This window comes from Anomaloglossus baeobatrachus, chromosome 4 (assembly GCF_048569485.1).
Source record: "Anomaloglossus baeobatrachus isolate aAnoBae1 chromosome 4, aAnoBae1.hap1, whole genome shotgun sequence".
NCBI lineage: Eukaryota > Metazoa > Chordata > Amphibia > Anura > Aromobatidae > Anomaloglossus > Anomaloglossus baeobatrachus.
Window position 1 is genome coordinate 470,559,907 of NC_134356.1, and position 19,232 is coordinate 470,579,138.

General features: G+C 45.3%; 1 protein-coding gene across 18 annotated transcripts in view; it reads right to left on the reverse strand.

The window, feature by feature from the left end:
- The window catches only part of TJP1 (tight junction protein 1), a 739,774-nt gene that overhangs the window by 84,455 nt on the left and 636,087 nt on the right, over positions 1 to 19,232 (reverse strand). For all 18 annotated transcript variants that reach the window (XM_075345691.1, XM_075345702.1, XM_075345705.1 and 15 more), the window contains 5 exons: positions 18,598 to 18,700; positions 17,941 to 18,220; positions 17,063 to 17,166; positions 11,690 to 11,858; positions 8,745 to 8,889 (listed from right to left, as the gene is read on the reverse strand). In XM_075345691.1, coding sequence (XP_075201806.1) covers positions 8,745 to 8,889; positions 11,690 to 11,858; positions 17,063 to 17,166; positions 17,941 to 18,220; positions 18,598 to 18,700 — 801 coding nt within the window. The remainder of the gene's footprint in view (positions 1 to 8,744; positions 8,890 to 11,689; positions 11,859 to 17,062; positions 17,167 to 17,940; positions 18,221 to 18,597; positions 18,701 to 19,232) is intronic.

Genomic DNA, 19,232 nt, shown 5'->3' on the forward strand with positions numbered 1-19,232 from the left:
TAAGCAACATGAGATTTCAGTATATACTGAGCTATCTTTATATGGCAAATGTCAGTTGTACCATGTTTGAAATTGTTAATAAAACGAAGTTAAAAAAAAAAAACATGAGATTTCAGAAACATTCACTTTTATGGGGCAGTAAAATTAAATGCTTTTTTTTTCAATGAAAAAACTAGACATCAACATAGCCTTACAGGTGGATTTGCTGCAGATTGTGCAGTGTTTTCCATCCTAGCAGTGAAAATCTGCAGCATGAATTGACTTATTGTGGATTTAAATAACACTTTTTTTCTTTTTTTTTTTTTCTCATACCATGTGCATATAGTGTATGGCTCTTGTTGAGCAGCAGGTAAAAGGAGCTTTTAAAAGGAGCCAAAACTGGGCAGTGAAACAACACTGAAGCTTAGTGTTTGAGCAGGTGGAGATGACCGTAGATTCTGTTGGGCCAATTATATTTAAAAACAAAAGAAGAAAAAAAAAAAAAAACTCACTGATCATAGTGTTACCATAGTGTGATCCCAATCTTTCAGAAGAGAGAATCGGAGCCCGCTGTGAGAAAAAGATGAAGAACAAAATTTCCCCCATTTAGTCAGTGCTTGGAAATCGGACTGCAGTCAGATCACGTCCGAGTGCAGTCCGATTGTTTCCACGTAATCGCTGTCTTGCATGGCCAAACCCGAATATCGGATCAAACTCAGACAGGCTGTTATTTTTAACTCAGACCGAGGAGAAAATCTGACACGTGAGCAGCCCCATAGGCCAACACTGATCCTAGAGTGATCCGATGTTTTGTTGGATCACACTTCGACCGAAAATACGGCCGTCTTCACCGGTCCTTTATGGGAGAGAAGTCAAATCAGCAGTCCTCAAATTAGAGGGGAGCCCCTTAAATAGTTATGTGAGAAGCAAAAAAAGAGGCTAAAAAAAAGAGAATTTTGTTTCCTTACCGTAAATTCTTTTTCTTATAGTTCCGACATGGGAGACCCAGACCATGGGGTGTATAGCTTCTGCCTCCGGAGGACACACAAAGTACTACACTAAAAAGTGTAGCTCCTCCCTCCGAGCATATACACCCCCTGGATAACCAAATCTAGCCAGTTTAGTGCAAAAGCTGAAGGAGGACATCCACCCACAAGTAGAGAGAGCAAAACCCGGAACAACCGGAACCTCTGTCTACAACAACAGCCGGTGAAAACACACGGAACAAGAAAACTGCCAACAGGCAACAGGGAGGGTGCTGGGTCTCCCATGTCGGAACTATAAGAAAAAGAATTTACGGTAAGTAAACAAAATTCTCTTTTTCTTCATCGTTCCTATGGGAAGACCCAGACCATGGGACGTCTCAAAGCAGTCCATGGGTGGGAATAAACAGAAAACTGAGAAGTAGGCAAAACCTAACTTCACAAATGGGCGACAGCCGCCTGAAGGATGCGTCTGCCCAAGCTCGCATCTGCCGAAGCATGAGCATGCACTTGGTAGTGCTTCGAAAAGGTGTGCAGACTAGACCAAGTGGCAGCCTGACAGACCTGCTGAGCCGTAGCCTGGTGCCTGAAAGCCCAAGAGGCACCGACAGCTCTGGTCAAATGCGCCTTGATCCCCGGCGGGGGAGGCACCTGAGTGCACTGGTAGGCATCGGATATGGCCGACCTAATCCAACGAGCTAGGGTCGGTTTAGAAGCCGAGAGACCCTTGCGCTGACCTTTGTTCAGCACAAAAAGAGAGGTGCACCGCCTAAGAACAGCGGTGCGAGACACATAGATCCGGAGCGCCCGCACCAGATCTTAAGTATGCAACGCTTTCTCAAAGCGATGCACAGGAGCCGGACAAAAGGAGGGCAATGAAATGTCCTGGTTAAGGTGGAAAGGAGACACCACCTTAGGGAGAAAGTCCGGAGTCGGACGGAGAACCACCTTGTCTTGGTGAAAAACCAAAAAAGGTGACTCCGAAGAGAGCGCAGCCAAATCAGAGACTCTCCTGAGAGAAGTTATGGCCACAAGAAAAACGACCTTCTGTGAAAGTCGAAACAAAGAAACCTCCCTAAGAGGCTCAAAGGGGGGTTTCTGTAAGGCCGTGAGGACCAGATTAAGGTCCCAGGGATCCAAAGGCCGCCGGTAAGGTGGAATGATGTGAGATGCGCCCTGTATGAAGGTGCGCACCTGGGCCAGTCGGGCGATACGCCGCTGGAACAACACTGACAGCGCGGAGACCTGTCCCTTAAGGGAATTGAGGGATAGTCCTAGCTGCAGACCGGACTGTAGAAAGGACAGGATGGTCGGCAAAGAAAAAGGCCAAGGGGCATGCCCGGAAGAACGACACCAGGACAGGAAAATTCTCCAAGTCCTGTGGTAAATCTTGGCCGAGGAAGACTTCCGAGCCTGAGTCATAGTGGAGATGACTTCGGGAGGAATGCCGGAAGCCGTCAGGATCCAGGACTCAAGAGCCACGCCGTCAATCTGAGAGCCGCAGAATTCTGGCGGAAAAACGGACCTTGTGAGAGAAGGTCTGGCCGGTCCGGGAGATGCCACGGCACCTCTACGGACAGACGGAGCAGGTCTGGGTACCAAGCTCGCCTGGGCCAGTCCGGAGCAATGAGTATGACCCGACGGCCCTCCATTCTGATCTTGCGCAGGACTCTGGGCAAGAGAGCTAGAGGGGGAAACACGTAAGACAGACGGAACTGGGACCAATCCTGAACCAGCGCGTCCGCTGCAAAGGCCTGAGGATCGTGGGAGCGAGCCACGTAAACCGGGACCTTGCTGTTGTGCCGGAATGCCATTAGATCCACTTCCGGAGTGCCCCACTTGCGGCAGATCGACCGGAACACTGCCGGGTGCAGAGCCCACTGGCCGCTGTTCACTGCTTGACGGCTGAGATAATCTGCCTCCCAGTTTTCTACGCCTGGGATGTGGACTGCGGATATGGTGAACTTGTCTGACTGGACTCGAATGTGCTTGCCCGCCAACAGGTGGTGAAAGGCTACGAGAGCTAGAAGCACAGCTCTGATCTCCAGCACATTGATCGAGAGGGCTGATTCGGACGGAGTCCAAGTGCCCTGTGCTCGGTGGTGGAGAAATACTGCTCCCCAGCCGGATAGACTGGCATCCGTGGTGAGAATCACCCAGGACGGGATCAGGAAAAAGCGTCCCTGAGACAGAGAGAGGGGCCGAAGCCACCACTGAAGAGAGCTCCTGGTCTGTGGCGACAGAGCCACCAACCTGTGCAAGGAAGAAGTCCGCTTGTCCCAACATCGGAGAATGTCCAGCTGCAGAGGACGCAGATGGAACTGGGCAAAGGGAACCGCTTCCATTGACGCCACCATCTGACCCAGCACCTGCATGAGGTGCCTGATGGAATGACGGCGGGGCCTCAACAGAGAGCGCACCGCCAGATGGAGGGACTGCTGTTTGATTAAGGGCAGCTTCACAAGTGCCGGCAGAGTCTCGAATTGCATCCCTAGGTACGTAAGTTTTTGGGTCTGGGTCAGAGTGGACTTGGGCAGATTGACCAGCCACCCGAATTGAACAAGCGTGGCGAGAGTGAGCGAGACACTCCGCTGACCGCCTGCACTGGATGAAGCCCTGACAAGAAGGTCGTCCAGGTAAGGAATCACTGCCAACCCCTGGAGGTGCAGAACCGCAACCACTGCTGCCATGACCTTGGTAAATACTCGAGGGGCCGTGGCTAAGCCAAAGGGGAGAGCCACGAATTGGAAATGTTCCTCTCCAATTGCAAAACGTAGCCAACGCTGGTGTGAAACAGCAATTGGCACATGCAGATAGGCATCTCTGATGTCGATGGATGCCAGGAAATCTCCTTGGGTCATTGAGGCAATGACTGATCGCAGAGACTCCATGCGAAAATGCCGCACCTGAACATGCTTGTTGAGAAGCTTGAAATCCAGGATGGGCCGGAAGGAACAGTCCTTTTTGGGGATTAGGAAGAGATTTGAGTAAAAACCTCTGAACCGTTCCCTGGCAGGAACCGGTACAATTACTCCGTTGACCTGTAAGGATGCCACGGCCTGAGAGAAGGCGGCGGCCTTGGAGCAGGGGGGAGTTGACAGAAAGAATCTGTTTGGCGGGCTGGAAGAGAACTCTATCCTGTAGCCGTGGGAGATGATATCCCGCACCCACTGATCGGAGACGTGTTGAAACCACACGTCGCCAAAGTGGTAGAGCCTGCCACCGACCAAGGACGTTGCTGGCTCGGCCAGATAGTCAAGAGGAGGCTGCCTTTGTGGCAGCAGCTCCTGCGGACCTTTGTGGACGCGGCTTCTTGCGCCAGGTGGGCTTCTGGTCCTTGGCTGAGTTAGTGGACGAGGCCGAGGGCTTAGAGGACGACCAGTTAGAGGAACGAAAGGAACGAAACCTCGACTGGTTCCTGCCCTGGACAGGTTTCCTGGTTTTAGTCTGTGGCAAGGAAGTACTCTTCCCGCCAGTAGCCTCCTTAATTATTTCATCCAGTTGTTCACCGAACAGCCTGGACCCAGCAAATGGGAGCCCAGCAAGGTACTTCTTTGAGGAAGCATCTGCCTTCCACTGTCGAAGCCACAAGATCCTGCGGATAGCGAGGGAATTAGCGGAGGCCACCGCAGTGCGGTGAGAAGCCTCCAGCATGGCAGACATGGCGTAGGCTGAAAAGGCTGAAGCCTGGGAAGTTAAGGCAACCAATTCAGGCATAGAGTCCCTAGTGAGGGAATGCATCTCCTCTAGGGAAGCAGAGATGGCTTTGAGAGCCCACACTGCTGCAAAGGACGGGGAGAACGAGGCCCCTGCCGCCTCATAGACAGACTTGGCCAGGAGGTCAACCTGGCGGTCAGTGGGATCCTTAAGTGAGGTGCCATCAGCCACAGATACAACTGTCCGGGCTGAGAGTCTAGACACCGGAGGGTCTACCTTTGGTGAGTGAGCCCACTCCTTGACCACCTCTGGTGGAAAAGGAAAACGGTCATCAGAACCACGCTTTGGGAAGCGTTTGTCAGGACAGGCTCTGGGCTTGGACACAGTGGCTTGAAAACTGGAGTGGTTAAAGAACACACTCCTTGTTCTCTTAGGCAAGGTAAACTGGTGCTTTTCTGCCAGAGAGGGTTGCTCCTCTGATACTGGCGGATTGAGGTCCAGTACGGAATTAATGGACGCAATCAAATCACTAACATCCGCATCACCCCCGGTCAGATCAATGGGGCACATGGAGGTAGCGTCCGAGCCCCCAGTAAAGACATCCTCCTCGTCCTGCGAGTCGGCTCGTGAATCGGAGCCGCGGGACGAGGAAGGAGAGGGGACCCTGCGTATCCTTTTAGGAGGACGGGGTCTGGGAGCAGATGAAGAATCCTCTGTGAGCTCTGCAGAGCGAGCCGAAGCAGCAGAGGCACCCTGAGAAGGGGGCTGATGCATGCTCAGCAGAGTCCGGGACAGCTGTCCCATGGAGTCGGCAAAGGACTGGGAGATAGCCTTAGAAAACAAATCTACCCAAGCCGGGGGTTCAGCCACCGGGGCCGGAGCAGCCGGAGGGACCACTGGGGAGACTCCAGGCTGAGGCACCACCATGTTAGAGCAGGCATCACAATGTGGATATGTGCTCGGTTCAGGCAGTACGAGCTTACATGCAGTGCATATTGAGTACAGCCTTGCAGCCTTGCTCCTAGTGTGAGACATGCTGCTGAGGTGGAGGCTCTGCAGTAAAGAACACACTCCTTCAGAATGATCCCCAGAGAGTGTATAATAAAGTCCACAACCAGAGGTTGTGGCTTACCAGACCGTTTTGTGTGCCCTCCGGATTCCACAGCTCGGACCCCCAGACAGGTTGCAGAGATGCAGCAGCCAGCGCCGATCAGTGTGAGAACGCTGATAAAATGGTGCCGGAGGGAGGAGGGGGGCGGGGCCTAGTCCAAGAGCGGGAACCGGAGGGCCAAGGAGATATCCAGGGGAGGGAAACATCTCCTCAGAGAGGAGTGTCCTCCCCTGAGCTGAACGGCCGGTGGGCGGCACCGCACTGTCCCTCTGCATGACTGACATGCAGGGGCAGTGAAAACGAAAGTAGGCCGCAGCCGAAGCCGGGGCCTAAATTTTACAATGCGGCCGGCGAGCAGGCACCCTCGGCGCGGTTCTCAGGGGAAAACCAGAGAACCGGCCGGAAATCACAGCAAAGTTAAATAACACACTCTCCCCACAATAAATGTACAAGGGACCCCTCAATAACGTCTCAAATACTTAGCTTGTGAGACGCAGGGCCAGGTCCCTGAGGGATGAGTGCTCCGTCCGGCAGGGTCCTGAAAGGGCTGCGGATGGAGACCGGTCTCCTGCAAAGCAGTGAGAACCGTGCTGGCTCCCACTTCAAGCCAGAGCCCGAGGGATGGTGAAGGAGCGCGGCATGAAAAGGCTGCAGCCTTGAAATCAACCTTAACAACACCGCCGACACAGTGGGGTGAGAAGGGACATGCCGGGAGTCCAGCTTGGACCCGCTTTTCTTCAAACTCTTTAAAATCAAAAATCAGATGAGAATGCATGTGTGAATGTGTGCCTCCTGAACACAAAGCATTGAACTGGCTAGATTTGGTTATCCAGGGGGTGTATATGCTCGGAGGGAGGAGCTACACTTTTTAGTGTAGTACTTTGTGTGTCCTCCGGAGGCAGAAGCTATACACCCCATGGTCTGGGTCTCCCATAGGAACGATGAAGAAATATAACTTTTAATCCTGATATTCTTAAAAGCCTAGGTTAGGCGACATGTAACCAAAAGTGTGCTGATATATCAGACTATACCATGGGATACTTAGTAATGGTGACCAAGGAGCCTATAGATATATAACAAAATTAACAAAAAAACAAAAACAAAATGAGTGTGATTTAGCCCAAAAGTGGACAGTGGGCCATCATATTAGCATAAAAAAAAATAATCAGAAAAAACTCATAAACAACCAAGGTACTGTATATGTCAGTCCTCAAAAGGAGGAAATTATAACATTTAAAAGTACTGAAGATGAGAGTAATAAAAACGATTCACCCATATTGTGTGGCTTGGGATACATCAAGGTTTCCTCTGTGTGGGTCCTTCCATTTTCATGTAGTCACTGACCCTACACATCCCTAAGGAAGACAGCTTCACCTGATGCCCCAAAAACGTCTGCCCTTACAAGGGCAGACCACATCTGACCCTCACATGGAACCCCTATACCATTCCTAGCCTCGTCCCGATGCGTTTCATCCTTCTTGAATCATCAGGGGACTCTGGTATTATCACAGAGGTCAAAGGTGAAGATGCTATGGAACCAGAGCGCATAGATTAGAGGGTATATAAACAAAATCAAACCAATCAGGGTTGACTTGCCAGTAATTAATCTAGTTCCCAGGTGGAGCCGAGCCATATCAAGGATTATAAGTACAGCGGATTCAAGTATTTTTTGGGGCCTCAGGTGAAGCCATCTTGGACCACTGTCCACTTTTGGGCTAAATAATCACACACACTCATTTTGTTTCTTTTTTTGTTACATATCTATAGGCTCCTTGGTCACCCAAGTCACCTAAATATCCCATGGTATAGTCTGATATAGCAGCACACTAAGAAGTTTTTGGTTACATGTCGCCTAACCTAGGCTTTTAAGAATATCAGGATTAAACATTTGTGGGAGAGAAGGAAGCAAAATAAGGTATTGAAGTTTATTACAAAACTTCTTAACTCTGTAATGCCTGGGGGATAAATGATAAAAAAAAAAGTTTAGTCTCTCTGTAGAAACAAAGTGTTTTTTTCTTTATGCATTCCATTTAATTTTTTATAACCAGGGTGGAGATGAAATCTAGTGAAATTGCATCCACTTTGGGGTGCAGAATACATTTTTCCCATCCAGAAAATTACTTTATGGCAGGCACATGCTGGTTAAGGTGCCGGAGATACAGAAGCTGTCTGTAGCAATTGGCCATAAGCTAACATTGCGTTAAAAAAAAAAAAAAAAAAAACTATTGCTCCACATAATATGTAGATGGGAGTTAAACAATAATAGTGCAATAACTACTATACGTTTTTTTGCATCTAAACTTAGGCAATAATTGAAGCCTTTCCACGTCACAGGGCTGCCCACCGACCAGTGCTGGTCACAACTGCACAGCAGTCAGACATAATGCCAGGGTTGCAATGCCATAATTCTGGAAAGACAGCTTGTAACCATGTTGTCCTTTATTAACTATAATTACAGGAAACGTGTTCCAGAAAAGATAACAATAATTTTCAGTCAGCCGGAGTAAACAGGGAGCAAAGCTGTTTGGAAAGATAAAGCAGGCATTTTTTCTATCCATGGGTGTAGCACAGAACAATACAAAAGGCTGGCAATGAACAACCCCTGAAGACCAAAAATCCACTTACAAAAAAAAAGCAAGGAGATCCGGCCACACAACATCTAACTACAGCTAATCTGATTGTTTCAATTTATTAAGCTCCTGTCAAGGCAAAACAGTAAACAATTAAAAGAGCCACAACTCGCACTGAATAATGCAGAAAGCATATTACCAACTGCAATCCTCCTCATAAGCCTTTAGCCTCGGGGGATGACGGGCGCTGGTAATGTCCCCATACCTGCCACTCACCTCGCGATGGGAAAGCCAGCTACCTCTAACTGTCTGCACAACTCACTCCTGTATTTATTGTGCAGATAAATAAAACATTATCCTTTACCAGAGAACGGGAAAAACAATCATATTTGAGAGTCTCTCTTCTATAAAACAAGCATGGGACAGATTTAGTGAAAGCATCACCTGCTGTTGCTGTGCTGTTGTGGAGAATGTCTGGAATGGTCTGAAGGCTCCGATCTCTGATCAGGAGACCGTGAACGGCTACGGCGCGGTCGGTCATGTGAACGGTTGGAATGATCTGATGTCAGCGACTGAATTTCTGAAATGTCTGTTCAACAAAACAAGATTCTAATTAAAAAGGACACAATTTACATCAACTCTTTAAGTTACTGTAGAAATATTTCAAAAGAATGTATTAAAGACGTTATCTACTAACTATAATTCATTTTTTATTCATCAATTGTGGTATTATATGCCCCTAAATGCATCCATACTCTTATACTAATATCATGCAGATAGCATCACTTGGTGTCTGCAGCTCTGATGTTTACATCCATCCATTCCTCTCCCCCGGCTTACTGTGATCTATTACTACAAGTTCCATCATGCATTGCAGTAGCCTGTGAGCTAGCACTTAAGCATTCAAGCATTTACCACCCTGTACTGAAAATATTGGGAGATACCAAGTGCCACAGCAGCACAAGTGGGTAGCGGGCCATCTGGCAATTGCCAGAAGGCCAGTACAGCCCTGTCCCTGTATTTGTCATGCAAATTGTGGTGCTTTTCAGTTGTCCATGTCAGTGATTGGATTACCTAAACCCTTTGCTTTTGAAATGCAGACTGCAGCACCTCACTAGCAAAAGGTGTGAGCCCCGGTTGTTACTGCTGAATGAAACTTTCAGGCAGATTAATTGTGTCTTCAGGAGGAATGCTCAGGAAACTGTCATTCACTCCAAAAAGTCTATAAACCCCCCCCCCCCCATCAAGAGCCCAGTGACAGCATCCTTTCATTTGGTCCGATTACTGTTCTGGAGAGGGAAGTATCAGAGGAGAAGAAAAATCTGCATAACAATTCAGTACTATCAAATCTTCAAGCAAAGATCCAGGCACACACTCCTAGCCGTGGCATAAGATAAACGAGCTGGCAAGCTCAATATACAGAGTTTCTCAGATTAGCACTCAAAAATAATTCCTTATCTGTGATTTAGTTTCATTTTTCCAAGTTTCCAAAACAAGCAATATATGCTGTATTTGTAAGCAGCTTGAGAGACGCAAGCCGAAACGCGTCATATTGCATGTTTTGGAAACTTGGAAAAATTAAATACAAGTATATTAGAGAAGGTGTTTTGAATAGCTATGATATACGGCAAGGGGGTGAAAAAGTAGTGGGAAACACCTTTAAAAAGGAACATCATTTGTTCATCTGACAGTAGAAAGCAAACATTCAGAAGTGTGACAAGAAATGGCATGTTTGCTGAAAGTCTATAGTAGTGACATCACAACTACAGCGCATGTGACCTCAGTAGCCAATCACTGGACGCAGCAGTAATGCCAATGCATAATGCAGCTGGTGAGCCCATCGAATGGCTGCAGCGCTCATGTGCACTGTGATCACTGCATGTCAAAGAGACCCATGCAGAGGCAGAGAGGGATTGCATTACTTTGGTAAAACAAATATAGCTGCATTTTTTTTTATATTTTCTACATTATGTCTGAAAGCTTAAGAAATCAAAATGTATTCCAGACACCACCATAAATTTTAACACGGCATATTAGCGATATATTTACCATCTTGGGCATTAAGAACAGAAATATGTTCTTACTAGCAGGAACCTGCAGCATGGTATTCACACATGATGAAAGCAACACTTTATAAGTGTAACTGTTGTTTTTAAGTATTTCACAAATCAATAGTGCAAATGAAAATAAGCAACAGATATTTTATCAGACAAATCTTTATCCTCCTGAACTGATCTTTCAGTCTCAAATTTATCAATTCCAAGGTAAAATCTGTCTTCAGTGAACACTGAGTTCGGAGGTGGCAGATGGTTTTTAGAAGATTCAATGCAGAAAGGAGGGGGCGGAGCTCTGCCTCTAGCCCCTCCCTTTGCCTCTAGCTCCTCCCTTTGCCTCTAGCTCCTCCCTTTGCCTCTAGCTGGAATCTCATCAGTAGCAGCTCTCATCTATCTCAGTAATGGGAAAGTCTTCACTGGATACAGATTTTACCTCAGAATTGAGAACTTTAGCAGAGTCAAATTCTGGCAGAGAAAGAAGCAGATTTATCTGACAAGATATTAAAGTTGTTTATTTGCATGTACACATTTGATTTCTGAAATAAAACAGATTACACTTTGAGGGAATGTCTAAACAATATAAACCAGATATATTATTATACAGATAGATACTTTTCATTTTTCCCTCCACATGAGCATTTTTTGTTGTTGCAGGGAAGATGTAGATATTTAATGACAATTTAAGAGAAAATACCGTATTTTCCATTTTATAAAGACACACCGGATTATAAGGTGCACCCCAAATTTAGAGAGAAAAAAAGAAAAAAAAAAATATATATATACACATGGGGTTAGTTTTATAATCCAGCGATGTCTTACCGGAGGGGGGCAGCAGCGGTGGTCACAGGAGGCAGGGGCAGTTCTGGAGTAGGCAATGCTGAGGGTGGTGCAGAGGGGGGCCCAGATACTCACTGCGGCGCTGCTCTGTGCTGGGGCTTCAAAGAAATGGAGGCAGGAGTCAGCGCCTACGCTAATGAGAGCTTAAGCTGACATCTCCATCTGCTCCAACTCTGGGCGCCATCATTTCAAGTACACAGAGCCCCGCCGGCCGCACAGAGCCCCGCCGGCCGCACAGAGCCCCGCCGGCCGCACAGAGCCCCGCCGGCCGCACAGAGCCCCGCCGGCCGCACAGAGCCCTGCATTGCCCTTCCTTCTGTGACCCCTCTCCACCACACCCCAGGTGCCACAAAGAATGCTAACAGCATAGTCGGAGCTACAGCTTAAATATGGAGACCTGCAAATGAAGGGTGAAGAATCCTTACAGTTACCAGCGTAATGCTAGAGGAAAGAAACACAAAGAACAAATGGTGCACTGGTATCAGTTTTTCACCATACCGTCTCTCTCTGAAGCATTTGCAGAATGAAGGCTGTCATCTAGATCTGGAACATTCAGTAGAGTTGCTCGCTCATCCCTTTGAACAACCATTTTTAATTTACCCTTTGACCTTTCTATCAACGTTTTTGCATCAGACAAAGACATGTTTTCGGTGACAGTGCCATTAATCTGCAAAACAACAATTGAGGGATTACTGTTCGTTCATGCTTAGCGTAAATTATTTTCAAATAATTGAGTGACATATTCCAAGTTAACAAAGAGTTATTTGGTCTGTAAAAATCCTGCAAGCAAAGCACGCCTGCTGTCTGACTTGCTGGCATCCGCTGGAGACAGCCTTTCAGAACATTATTTCTCAACTCTATTACCTAAATTGGTTTATCTGGAGTTGTACTGGAGCATCGCAATGAGCCTTCACTTGTGGTAGAAATGCAGAACACGAACAGATACACCGCAACAATGTGAAATACTATCATTTAAAAGGGTTTGCCTGAGCACTATTTTATGAGAGCTAAAAAAAAAAACAAAAAGAAAAAAACACCACAACAAACACTGGACAGAACTCTATTGTTCTAATCTCTGGCGTCAGTGGTCACGTGGCATGCTTTACTGGCAATACCGCCAACGCCATGCCCTGCGAGGAACCACCAAAGCTTCCGCGTGACATCCGCAGGGGATTGAAACAGTGCAGTTTTATAGTTTTTCATTTTTCAGTACTTTTTACGGCTTTCTTTAGCCCTCAGAAGCATTTATCCAATTTTAACCATTTATGAAAGCGTTTCACCCTTGGGCACAGTTTGCTACAATGGAACCTCGGCTTACAAGTATTTCGCTATACGAGCAAAGCTTGCTGTAAATTTGTAACTCAGTTTACAAGAAAGCTTTGCCGTACGAGCAAATACTCACCGCACACACTTCTGGTTCCGTACTTCCACCGCGCTCTAATCCGCTCTTGCAGTCCACACAAACACACACACAATGCTCACCTTATCTTCCATTCCATCACTGGCCTCATTGTTCTTGTAGTTCGCCGCCACAGGATGCGTATCAGGTAACCATGGCGATGAGGGAGGAACTTCCGCTGTCAGCAGCTACTCAAAGGCAGCGCGCTGACCAATCAGAGGCAGCGGCTCCTGCTTTTGACGTCAGCGCTCTGGCAGCGTAAGATCCTCCCTCGTCGCGATTGTAACCCGATACACAGCCTGTACCGGCGAACTGCAAGATCCAGGAGACCGGCGATGGAATGGAAGGTAAGGTGAGCACAATGTGTTTGTGTGCGTGTGTGGAATGGCACAATAGGGGACCAGGATGGGACATTTAACAAGTTGTGGAATGAATTGTCTGCATTGCAATGATTTCCTATGGGAAATCTTGCTTTGCTGAATGAGAAAGCACGGCAGCCTATGAGTTCAGCGCCTTAAAGAATGCCGTCCGGTCTACCATGGCAGAGCCACAGACATCACCAATTTGCTGCCATGCTATGTGCATGACGTCTATACCGCATCATATACAAAACGTTGCTAGCACCAGGAGACAATATAGCATATTTTTTACTTTTTAGATATCAAACTATGAACAGGGTCGAAAATGACTTGGAAAAAAAAAGGAACAACGCGTTTAATATTAATTTCTTCTAAATAGAAGGCAGTACATTTTAGAGAGGGAAATCCCCATATAGCAAGGTTTCACACTTCTGGCCAATAAAATGAATAGGGGATTAATAATAGGAAACGATCAAAAGACAAATAATGAAGGTGTCTACACAACTGGGCTGTTGGCCAAACGTCAAGCTGTTTCAACAGTAGAGGGAATAAGTCACCACACATGATCAATGGATTGCCATTTTATCGCACCGTGAGCCAAAAATTGGACTCCATGTCACCATGACTGAAATGTGAAGCATATGTAACATGGCATAATCCCAAAATTGTTTGCAAGCCATCAGCCATAGATAAGAAATCATTGATATGCAGCATTACAAATCATGGCCACTGATGAAGGCAGACACCGAAGTCCCACCTCAGCAGTTTATGCCCACATTCTTCATCTTGGAGTAAGCGGACTGCAGGTTCCAGCAAGTGAGAACTGTACACTCAGCTAGAGCTATTGATCACCAGCCTCATGAACTGTTGATAAAGTGTCACTGCTAGGAGAAGACAGGCACATCTGTAGGCAAAGATTGCCAATAATCTAAAAGCACCATACAAGCAGAAAAGAGCTCTGCAATTTAGCAGATGAAATCCCTGCATTATTTTAAACATTGCTATGTTCTTAGCTATGAAGATCCACATAGAAATTCAGCCATTGCATTAATGTTTTCATAACACCAAAATAATAAGACGCAAGCCTGTTAAATTTGTAAAAAGCAAAGAGCAGGTCCCTGACATAACATTGCTATGTGGGCTGCGGCAAGATACAGGCCACATTCACGGGAGCATGCATCAGACACTGGCTACACGATGTCAGCCATACAGGCAAACGCTGCAGCGTGTACTAAACCCCATAATCTAACACTCACTGACTGGAGATATGGAAGGATGATGAAAAACTAAAAGATATTTACAAAAATGTTCAGAAAGACACAGATGTCAACAACCTTAGAGGATCGATGCCAAGTAACCCCCACTGACAGGTAGAAGTGGTAAACAATAAAAACAAGTGAAAACGCAGAAAAATAAAAACGGGCTTTACAGGCTATGTACACCATGGCACGATATTTTATTATTGTTCATTTGCTTCCTAAAGTTAAGCAACTTTCTAACGCTTCATTAAAGAAGCACTTCCATTAAAGGAGTAACCCATCTCCAAGATCCTATCCCAATATGTAGTAGGTGTAACAGAAAAATGCATCCAATGATAATTGTAGTATAGTTCTCCTGATTCGCTTTGTGGCTTACCTTGTGTACGGAGCATTACAGTAGCTTGGCTATCTACGGTTGCAACCACTAGGAACTGTCACTGAGTGGCTGTAACCATGGATACCTAAAGTGGAATGCCCTGCACATGAGGTAAGCTACCTAGTTAATCAAGAGAACTATACTACAATCTGAACTGGATGGATTAGCTCATAATATTATTAATGATGATGATTAATAATAATAATAATTATAAAACACCTCCAATTAGGAATGTAGTATAGTTATTTTGATTAACTGTCACTTACCTCATGTGCAGGGCATTGCAGCTTAGGTATCCATGATGATAGCCAAGCTACTGTAATGCTCCGCACAAAAGGTAAACAACAAAGTGAATCAGGAGAACTATACCACAAATTATAATTTCAGGCATTTGCTATTATTACTACTACACCTACTACATATTGGGATAGGATCTTGGAGATGGGAATAGCCCCAAGTTGTTTTTTTAATCATTACTAAATCTTTGTATATGTGCATTTGGTGTAGTGCGAGTATGTAAATATATTCACCTACGGCCGCTTTCTCCGGTGTCCAGGGCTGTTCTACTCCTCTTCTGAGTGACGTCACCACTCTTTTGCTCTCTGTGTGTGAGCCGAAAATGTCTTTTATAATGTAAAGGCCCTGTCACACACAGATAAATCTGCGGCAGATCTGTGGTTGCAGTGAAATTGTGGACAATCAGTGCCAGGTTTGTGGCTATGTACAAATGGAACAATATGTCCATGATTTCACTGCAACCACAGATCTGCCAAAGATTTATCTCCGTGTGTGACGGGGCCTTTAGTCTATGGAGCCCCATTGTGACGGCTTATATTGTAAAAGCCACTTCCGGCTCATGCAGAGCACAGTGTGATCCAGAGTGTGCAGAATGGCGACGTCACTGAGAAGAGGAGTACAGTGCTGAATACTAAACAAAGCTGTAATACACGAGTATATTAACACAGTGACTAAGTAATTATCTATTAGCGCTCTGACAGTTCTCTCCTCCCTTTAGTGATGGAGGCCACAAGATCGAGAGGGAGAAAGTTGTAGAAAGATGTATGGGGGGGGGATAAAGTATCTAACGTTTTATGGAAAGCAGAGAAAATAGGCAATAGACAAGGCCAAGGGCACATGGAGATAATATAAGTGCAGTATTAAAGCTATTCTGATGCACAAGGGTAAATGAAGGCAGCAGCACACCTGAGATTCACACATCCATCCTATATTATTGGGAGAGACGCCTCCATAAAGGGAAAATCTAAAACGGAGACGTTGCAAATTGTATACCAGAGGGTCTGTAAATGAAAATTGGGATAAAGACTGATCTTACGTTTTAATGTATTAATTATATATAGATAACTAATGTGTAAATATATTTTCCCCCAACAGGTCATCTGGTCTACGTGGCATTGTTTTAGCAGATTAATGAACACGTAGCATTCTTCAGTCCATAGCCTTGAACAGCAGGTTATGGTTTCAATTAAGTACAGCTCGTTCCGCAAAAAATGAGCCCTCACATGACTATATTGACTGAAAAATAAAAAAGTTGCGTCTCTCAGAAGAAGAATGGCGAAAAAAAAAAAAAAACGGAAAGCGAAAAATCAGCCGTGGTGAAGGGGTTAAATCCCTCAATCCCCCCTTTTATTACATATATGTAAGGTTTAAGAAACCCTTAAATTTAAAAAAAAAAAAAAAAAAGATAATGTCCCCATTTGTATACATGTTTTTTTTTAACCAAAGACCTAAAAGTACCATAGGTGCTTTCCTTTGAGAAATAACCCAATCATGTAAAGTTACCTTAAAATGACACACCAAATACAAAGGTTTTGGAACAAGTTTAATATTTCTATTTTTAATCTTTTTTTTCTGCAATGGAGGAGCTACATAGCTTTATATAGCTGTGTTGTGCCAGTTTGAGCATGCTCAGTTTAAAAAAACTGATCCATCCATGTAATCCGGTTTTTGCCGTATCCCGCCGGATCCGGCGTCCATAGACAGCCATTATACATTATGCCGCATTGCGCCGGATCCGGCGTCCATAGACAGCCATTATACATTATGCCGCATTGCGCCGGATCCGGCGTGATGCGATTTTTCTCATGACACAAAAAACGTCTAGGTCTGCGTTTTTTCCGGCCGCCGGATCAGATACTTACGCCGGATCTGGCAAAAACCGGAGAGAACGCACAGCCATGCGGCACATTCCGGCGCTAATGAAAGTCTATGGGGAAAAAAAATGGATCCCGTTTTTCAGAAAAGCGCCGGATTGTGCCGCACAGCAAAAACGTGATGTGTGTACATACCCCAAGTTACATCTCACTTTATTTAATCACCTATGTAAGAAAAAAAGACAAACATGCCTCACAGGATCCCAAGACCAGGGAAATGCACAAATGGAAGCTCAAGGTTTAAACATTCCCCAAATACACCGAGGACAAGACAAATATATGACAATTCATTATTGGTAAAATGTACCTTAAGCACAACGTCACCTTCCTGAATATTTCCATCTCTCGCTGCCAGGCTATCTTGAGAGATTTCTTTTACAAAAATGTGGCTGGCTAATCTCAGGCCATATTCTGAAAGACAATGACATCAGATGGCAATTACACTGCGCACAGCAGCAGACGAAGGGGGACATCAAAAGTCAGTTATGTAACAGTGACGCAAAAGCCAATTGATACACAATTTTGTCTTTGATTGCTTTCATTTTGCATAAGGTGTCAATCAGCATCTTTAGGTCTGGCTAATGCAGAATACCTCAAAGGCAATCCATCAAGTTTTTGCCCCCTAATGAGAGATCCACATGATGTAGGAGCAGAGACCCCAATTCTAGTGATGCATCATGAACTAGGCTGCTTGTTGTAGTTTTGAGAAAAATCACATTATCATCACTAGAGAACTAGTAAATCTCCTGCCAGGTAGTCCAACATCGCCCCCACAATTGATTTGGTAGCTTTCTGCCTATGCACAGTGTACACAAAAATCTGTCAATCAATTATGTGGGCAGGGTTATACAAAGCTCAGTATTCAGAGAGCTGGTAAATCTGCAGCAGATAAAACAGGGATTTTATCTCAAATTCATCAACCAGTAAAGTAAGTGACATCACTGGAATCCGGGTCTCTGCCCCTACATCATGCTACTCTCAGATGATACAGTGATGGAAGTCAAAATATCTGACAACACTGCTTTGTGAATAACACACTGTACAGCCATCGATATGGATAAAACTCTTTTTAACCACATACTTACATTCTTCTATCTAATGCAGCACAACATGGTGTTACAAATGAGTAAAGAAATAAAGCCATGGCAGAAGTAAGGAGATAGAAAGCACCACTGCACTTTATACCTTCATTTTTTCTGGATTTCACCAAGGTCACTTTGGTAGGTTTTGGAGGTTGACTGGAAGCGATGGATCTTCTGTCGGATCTGGGTGACAGGCTTCTTTCTCGGCTGGCACTTCTGTCCCTCACCCAGCTCTTCTCACTCCTCCTGCTGGCAGCAGCGCCACTGGGGGCATTTCTCTGGTCAGGCACATCATCCTCATAGCTGTCGTCCTCATGGTCAGACACAGGATCTGGATCAGGACGAGCCACTGGAAGCTGCACTTTTTTCTTCCGCCGTATTGTCTATATTAGTTTATGTAGGAAGAAGAAGAAAGCAGTGAACACATTTAGTAGATAATGTACATGCATAACCCATTAGCTGTAAACTGAAGAACACATTCTTATCAATACACAGATTTTACAACAGAAAATGTTTAGCAGAACATATGATTTACCTTCTTGTCAGAGCGAGTGCCAAGCTAGAAATATATCACAGCCTTCTCTGCATATTAATCTGTGCAGAGTTCAACACAACTACAGCAATAAAACGCCAATCAATACACAGCACCGCGGTTCCAAGAGAAAATGTAGGCACTTCTACAAGTCACTACACAGAGCGGCTAACAAGCCTTTATGAATTTAATGCATTAACCGAGATGTTATACATTAAGTGGACTTACAATTTTGGCATTTTTACCACTCTTTCTTAATTGCTGAACTGCAAAAGCGTGCTCAACATTATCCATGGAGACCCCATTGACCATTGCAACCCGATCATTCTCCCTGTAAAGAGGAATACAATTAGTATTGATGTTCTTCCCCAGAATGCTGCCGACAGCAATACAATAAAATATCATACACAAATATTTATATATCTAGCAAACTGCATTGTATGCCTCCAAGAGTCCAATTATACCAATTACTTTCATGATATCACCTCTTAGAAGTCACGTTATGATTATTAGATGCCATCAACTGTGGCTCAATAAGATCTTCCTGGTTACATATTGCATTGTCCATGCTCAGATGTTCAGTATATCCAGCCATCATGTAAGCGTGGTCGCTGCCTCTACATTAAAATATTTATGCTTCTCAGAAGGACGCACTTCTGCCTCCCAATCACTGAGCTGTCAGAGAACGAAAAAGCCAGCAGACACATTAAACCATTCCTGGCATCTAATAGAAGACTCACCGGGACCGATTTACTAAAACTTAAGACTAGGCAGTCTCAGAACGCACCCTTAGGCCCTGTGCGCACTAGCCGATTTTACCTGCAAATTTACCGCACAGAAGCACTTCTGTGTGATCTCCAGGT